Consider the following 7500-nt stretch of genomic DNA (forward strand, 5'->3'; position numbering starts at 1 on the left):
GTCCTCCTTGCAGATCCTGGGTGATGGGAGCCTTCGCCCTGCTTTGTCTGCTGGGCCTGACCTGGTCCTTCGGCCTCTTCTTCATCAACGAGGCCTCCGTGGTCATGGCCTACCTCTTCACCATATTCAACGCCTTCCAGGGGATGTTCATCTTCCTTTTCCACTGCCTCCTCCAGAAGAAAGTAGGTCCGGCGTCAGGTGAGTCCTGGTGGACTGCAGGTGTTTGCTGACCAGGTCTGCTTCGTGTCTCAGGTGCGCAAAGAGTACAGCAAGTGCCTGCGTCGCACGTCCTGCTGCGGCAGGCTGCCCGCCGAGACCTCCACCAAGACTTCCACCACCAGGACCAGCGCCCGCTACTCCTCCGCCACGCAGGTAGGCCGCCAAGCTGGCTTGGTTCCTCTCAGGTTCCTGTCTCTTCTTGCTCGCCATCTCTCGCTCTGCCGGTCTTGTCACTGACTAACATCTTGCACTCAGCCTCTCACTCACCACAATCCAACATCTCAGAGTTCTTCAGCCTCTCACCACAATCCAACATCTCACAGTTCTTCAGCCTCTCACCACAATCCAACATCTCAGAGTTCTTCTATGAAGTGCAGAGCAGAGGTGACCTCCATCTGTTAACAGTGGAACCTTTCAAGTTGAACCCAATGACTTTTCTGGTCTGATATGCACAATTGGCCATGACGCATGGGCATGCAAAGTGGGCTAAGGAACTTTCTTTGGTGGCTTGTGGTTGGGGAGGTCAGGTGACTCCTCAAAAGGCTGTAAAATAAGTCACCGGTGTTCAAAAATGACCGTAAGTCACACCCACTCAATTTGAGAAAACATATTTTCCACAGCCACTATTTTCTTGTAATAATATATCATCTTTCATATATTAGCTATAAGTGGCAGATATATACGTTGCGAAATGAGTTATTTACACAGAAATATTCTGTAAATGTTTATTTACATACCTTAACCCCGGCCGAGTCATACCAAAGACTATAAAAATGGGAGCCATTACCTCCCTGCTTGGCACTCGGCATCAAAGCTTGGAATTGGGGGTTAAATCACCAAAAATGATTTCCGGGCGCGGCCACCGCTGCTGCTCACTGCTCCCCTCACCTCCCAGGGGGTGATCAAGGATGATGGGTCAAATGCATTGAATACACTTGCCACACCTAGTGTGTGTGTGTGTGACAATCATTGCTACTTTAACTTGAACTTGAATTGTTTCCAAACGGTGTCTGTGACAGGGCAGTAAAACGGCTGATCAAACAAAACGTCAGTCATGGTCATGGAGCCACTAGCTGCGCAAGCTAGCTCTCCAGTCAGCTAAACAGACTCAATAACTCCATGCTGACGTTTTGTTGAATTTACAAAAGTGGAACAACACAACAAGGATGTCATTGTAAGTTAATAATAATAAATGCGGGTCAGATTGCGTTCACGTTACATTGTAATGTCTTTGTAATGTGAACCACTACACAAAATAATTGTGAATTCCCTGCAGTGGACCTAGTCTAAGTCCAAAATAAGCAATATTTCCAAGTGTAATATTTGATGCCAAGTAATTGGAGCCTTGAATAGATCAATAATTCATAACAACATTGATTTTAATGCATTATTATGATTCAAGCAATGACAGTTTTACAGTAAAAAAAAAAAGCCTGCATGGCAGATAAGTTGTATTAAAGTCAAAACCTCCTCTCGTTACATTTGCTCTTTTATCACACTTGTTTTAGTTCTTGTGTTTTTTTAATAATAATATTTTTAGAATGTGCCGTTGAAAAAAAAATGAGCTGCAAGCCACAAATGGCCCCGGGGGCCCACTTTGGACACGGGTGTTGCGGGACTCAAAGCATAATTCACTAGAAAAGGGAGCATTGCTAAAGTGCAGGGGAGCACACCTTGATGGTAAAGTGCAGGTGAGCACACCTTGATGGTAAAGTGCAGGTGAGCACATATAATAATAATAATAATCCATTAGATTTTATATCGCGCTTTTATATTATTAGATACTCAAAGCGCTCACAGAGATGTGGGAAATATAGTGATGGTAAAGTGCAGGTGAGCACACCTTGATGGTAAAGTGCAGGTGAGCACACCTTGATGGTAAAGTGCAGGTGAGCACACCTTGATGGTAAAGTGCAGGTGAGCACACAAAGACTTGCAGGTGCACCTCATCCATGTTCCTTGTTGACCTGACAGAGTCGCATCAGGAGAATGTGGAACGACACCGTAAGAAAGCAATCCGAGTCCTCCTTTATCTCAGGTGACATCACCAGCACCTCCACCCTTAACCAAGGTCAGTTCACACCTCATGGCTCTGCACACACACACACACACACACACACACACACACACACACACACACACGCACACACACACACGCACGCACACATGCACACACACACTTTCAAAAGAGCTCCTCCTGCTAATTGTAATGAATGAAGACAAAGAGAAAAAAGAGGACAAAAGATAGGAGAAGTAGTTTACAGTCGCTGTCAAAGTGCAGCGGGGCCACAGCGTTCCTCATCCAAAGGATGAAGATGCAGGAAATACAAAGAAAGTTATTTTAAGAAAGAAGCCATTTGTGGGCTGGCATGCGATGACCTGGCCTACCTTCAAGGGAGGAGCATAATAAAGGAGAAGTGTCATTTATTATTTAGCTTGAGCACAAATGTGGTGATGAGAAGATGATGTTGAACTCTGGCTGACCCCGAGCGCTTAGCGTCTAACTCAGCTCAGCCTTGTTAAACATTCACTTCTGCATCAAAATATCACTTCATCCTTTTTCTCATCAAATATCAATACAAAATACGGACTATGTACCGTCTTTTTCCCAGTAGAAGTCGCTCCGGCCGAAAATGCATAATAAAGAAGGAACAAAACATATATAAGTGGCACTGGAGTAGAAGTCACATTTTTTGGGGAAATGTATTTGATAAAAGCCAACAGCAAGAATAGACATTTGAAAGGCAATTTAAAATGTCTAAAGAATAGTGAACAACAGGCTGAATAAGTGTACGTTATATGAGGCATAAATAACCAACTGCTATGTTAACCTCACATATTATGGTAAGAGTCATTCAAATAACTATAACATATAGAACATGCTATACGTTTACCAAACAATCTGTCACTCCTAATCGCTAAATCCCATGAAATCTTATACGTCTAGTCCAGGGGTCACCAACCTTTTTGAAAGCAAGAGCTACTTCTTGGGTAGTGATTAATGCGAAGGGCTACCATTTTGATACACACTTAAATAAATTGCCAGAAATAGCCAATTTGCTCAATTTACCTTTAACTCTATGTTATTATTAATAATTAATGATATTTACACTTAATTGAACAGTTTAAAAGAGGAAAAAACACGAAAAAAATTACAATTAAATTTTGAAACATAGTTTATCTTCAATTTCGAATCTTTAAAATTATAAATACAACCGAAAAAAAGAAGACAAAAATTTAAAAAATGTATGGAACATCATTAGTAATTTTTCCTGTTTAAGATTCATTTTAGAATGTTGATGACATGTTTTAAATAGGTTAAAATCCAATCTGCACTTTGTTAGAATATATAACAAATTGGACCAAGCTATATTTCTAACAAAGACAAATCATTATTTCTTCTAGATTTTCCAGAACAAAATTTTTATAATAAATTCAAAAGACTTTGAAATAAGATTTCAATTTGATTCTACAGATTTTCTAGATTTGCCAGAATAATTTTTTTGAATTTTAATCATAATAAGTGTGAAGAAATATTTCACAAATATTCTTCGTCGAAAAAACAGAAGCTAAAATGAAGAATTAAATTACAATTTATTTATTATTCTTTACAATTAAAAAAAATACATTTACTTGAACATTGATTTAAATTGTCAGGAAAGAAGAGGAAGGAATTTAAAAGGTAAAAAGGTATATGTGTTTAAAAATCCTAAAATTATTTTTAAGGTTGTATTTTTTTCTCTAAATTTGTCTTTTTGAAAGTTATAAGAAGCAAAGTAAAAAAAATTAATGAATTTATTTAAACGAGTGAAGACCAAGTCTTTAAAATATTTTCTTGGATTTTCAAATTCTATTTGAGTTTTGTCTCTCTTAGAATTAAAAATGTCGGGCAAAGTGAGACCAGCTTGCTAGTAAATAAATACAATTTAAAAAATAGAGGCAGCTCACTGGTAAGTGCTGCTATTTGAGCTATTTTTAGAACAGGCCAGCAGGCTACTCATCTGGTCCTTACGGGCTACCTGGTGCCCGCGTTGGTGACCCCTGATCTAGTCTCTTACGTGAATGACATCAATAATATTAGTTGATATTTTACGCTAATGTGTTCATCATTCCACACATAAGTCGCTCCTGAGTATAAGTCGCACCCCCGGCCAAACTATGAAAAAAACTGCGATTTGTAATCCGAAAAATACGGTAGCTCACTGGTCTATAAGCCACACCCACTACATTCTACAAGCAAAATGTATATTTCCATACATTATTCGCACTGGACTATAAGTCGCAGAAATATACGTTGAGAAATGACTTATTTACACAAAGTGTTTATTTACATACCTTAATTGTTTCCAAACGCTGTCTGTAACAGGGCAGTAAAACGGATGATCAAACAAAACAGAAGTCATTTGACAAAGTTAGAAACTGTAAATACGTTAGATATACCATATTTTCCCGACTATAGAGCACGCCCGTAAATAAGCCACACCCACTAAATTTTAGAAGAAAAATAATATTACCCATATATTAGCCACACCGGACTATAAGTGGCAGATGTATATATGTTGTGAAATGACTTATTTACACATAATTATTCTGTACATGTTTATTTACATACCTTCATTGTTTGCAAACGGTGTCTGTAACAGGGCAGTAAAACGGCTGATCAAACAAAACGTCAGTCATGGCCATGGAGCCACTAGCTGCGCAAGCTAGCTCTCCAATCAGCTAAACAGACTCAATAACTCCACGCTGACGTTTTGCTGAGTTTACTGAAGAATTTGTGAAAGTGAAACAAGACAAAAAGAATGTAAGTTAATAATACTAACACAGACACTCGTAAACATGTTAGCATATTAGCTAACGACGCTAGTTTGATTACATTACGATAGCAGGTACAAATAAGCATGAAAACACTCCTACAGACATCACACATGGGACACTTTAGTAAGAAAGAATAGTTGTAGTTATATTGTAAAACTTACAAACGTTGTTCAGAATGACGAATCCATACGAGTAGAAACGCTATGGACGGCTAAAAGACAAAACCGCACTTCTACTTCCGGTTCTAAGCTTTAAACCTGGCATCTCTTCTTCTTCTGTCACTTCCTGCCGTCTCTTCTTCTTCTGTCACTTCCTGCCGTGTCTTCTTCTTCTTCTGTCACTTCCTGCCGGCTCTCAGGCAGGCCCACCTGTGTCCGCCTGCTAGGTCTCTGACACAGTGCAAGTGGAGTCTTACTTGCTCGCAGTGTGCTGCTGCAGTCGTTGATGTAAAGGTTGGATACTGATGACTGGGGGGTGTGGTTACCCCGGAGAGTCCTGCACTAAACCAGGGCTCTATCCCCACTTCCTGTCATTAGAAGCGTCCCTGAAGTCTTGCCCACATGACAGATGACATTTAACTCGGGTGATTAACGGCAGTGGTGAGGCCGCCATTAGAAGCTGGTTAAAAAAAATGGCCAGGAAGTTATGGTTTGGAGGGTAGTTTGGAGTCTTAATGAATACATTGAAATACATACTGGTAATTACAGTTAAATGCCTTCACTGCTATGTTAGAGCATAGTACACCCCGTGCTAAGTGAATTTAGGGATGCTATTTATTTCAATTATTATATGATTATATTTATTTATATCATAAAATAAAGTTCCACTGATTTTTTTTATTATTATTATTTTATTTTTTTCACAACTACTATATTTTCTGGACTATAGAACGCATTTGGTACTTAATTGTAGAGGAAAAAATGTGTTTTCATATATTAGCCTCAGTGGACTATAAGTGGCAGATATATACGTTGTGAAGTGACTTATTTACACAGAAATGTTTATTTACAAACATGAATTGTTTCCAAACGGTGTCTGTAACAAGGCAGTAAAACGGCTGATCAAACAAAATGTCAGTCATGGTCATGGAGCCACTAGCTGCGCAAGCTAGCTCTCCAATCAGCTAAACAGACTCAATAACTCCACGCTGACGTTTTGCTGAATTTACTGAGGAATTTGTGAAAGTGAAACAATACAAAAAGAATGTAAGTTAATAATACTAACACACACACCTGTAAATATGTTAGCATATTTGCTAATGCTAACAACCCTAGTGTCATTACATTATGATAGCAGGTACACATATGCATGAAAACACTGCTACAGACATCACACATGGGACACTTTAGTAAGTAATCATTGTTTTAGTTATATTGTAAAACTTACAAACATTGCTCGGAGTGATAAATGAAGAATCCATACGAGTAGAAACGCTTTTACTTCCAGTGTAAGACATCTAACAAACTATTGAGCACAAAACCTTGTGGCATCTAGTTGAGAAAAGTCCCATCATTTAGCCGTACAGTTTTTTAAGCCACGGGGTTCAAAGCGCAGGAAAAAAGTAGCGGCTTATAGTCTGTAATTTACACTAATAGCATAATTGTCCAATTTGAAAAAATATGTTGCAGATGTTCTTCCGGAGTGATTTTAAACGGGGGGAGGGGCTTACAGCAGCACCTGCTGCTCGTTGAGAAGAGCAAACCATGCTTTCAATTCAGAGTCTACACGAGGGGACGCCTAAATATCACCTTTGTGCACTTTTACACACACCAAAGTCATCCACCTGTGAAGGTGTTATTCCGGAAAAAAATAAGAAATGTCCCATTATTATTAAAAAATATATATTATTTTTTGTTTTGAAATACAAAAATTCCCATTATTATTTATATTATATATTTTTTTATTATTGTAATTGTTTTTATTTAGAAAAAAAAAAGAAATGTCTCATTATTATTAAAAATATATATATTATTTTTTGTTTTAAAATACAAAATGTCCCATTATTATTTGTATTATATATTTTTTATTAGTATAATTGATTTTATTTAGAAAAAAAACCCCCGAAATGTCCCATTATTATTAAAAATATATATATTATTTTTTGTTTTAAAATACGAAATTTCCCATTATTATTTGTATTATATAATTTTTTATTATTATAATTCTTTTTATTTAGAAAAAAAAAGAAATGTCTCATTATTATTAAAAATATATATATATTTTTTTGTTTTAAAATACACAATTTCCCATTATTATTTGTATTATATATATTTTTTTAATTATTATAATTGTTTTTATTTAGAAAAAAAAAAGAAATGTCTCATTATTATTAAAAAATATATATATTATTTTTTGTTTTGAAATTCAAAATTTACCATTATTATTTGTTTTATTTTTTGTTTTTATTATTATTATAATTGTTTTTATTTAGGGAAAAAAATGTCCCATAATTTTTGTATTTAT

At 36.9% G+C, this 7500-nt stretch overlaps 1 protein-coding gene across 13 annotated transcripts in view; it reads left to right on the forward strand.

Annotated features, from left to right (window-relative positions):
• The window catches only part of LOC133635434 (adhesion G protein-coupled receptor L2-like), a 257133-nt gene that overhangs the window by 238674 nt on the left and 10959 nt on the right, over positions 1 to 7500 (forward strand). For 11 of the 13 annotated variants that reach the window (XM_062028653.1, XM_062028642.1, XM_062028643.1 and 8 more), the window contains 3 exons: positions 14 to 182; positions 253 to 372; positions 2194 to 2290. In XM_062028653.1, the coding sequence (XP_061884637.1) occupies positions 14 to 182; positions 253 to 372; positions 2194 to 2290 (386 nt within the window). The remainder of the gene's footprint in view (positions 1 to 13; positions 183 to 252; positions 373 to 2193; positions 2291 to 7500) is intronic. The other 2 variants (XM_062028652.1, XM_062028650.1) reach the window with 1 other exon arrangement.

This window comes from Entelurus aequoreus, linkage group LG19 (assembly GCF_033978785.1).
Source record: "Entelurus aequoreus isolate RoL-2023_Sb linkage group LG19, RoL_Eaeq_v1.1, whole genome shotgun sequence".
Classification (NCBI taxonomy): domain Eukaryota; kingdom Metazoa; phylum Chordata; class Actinopteri; order Syngnathiformes; family Syngnathidae; genus Entelurus; species Entelurus aequoreus.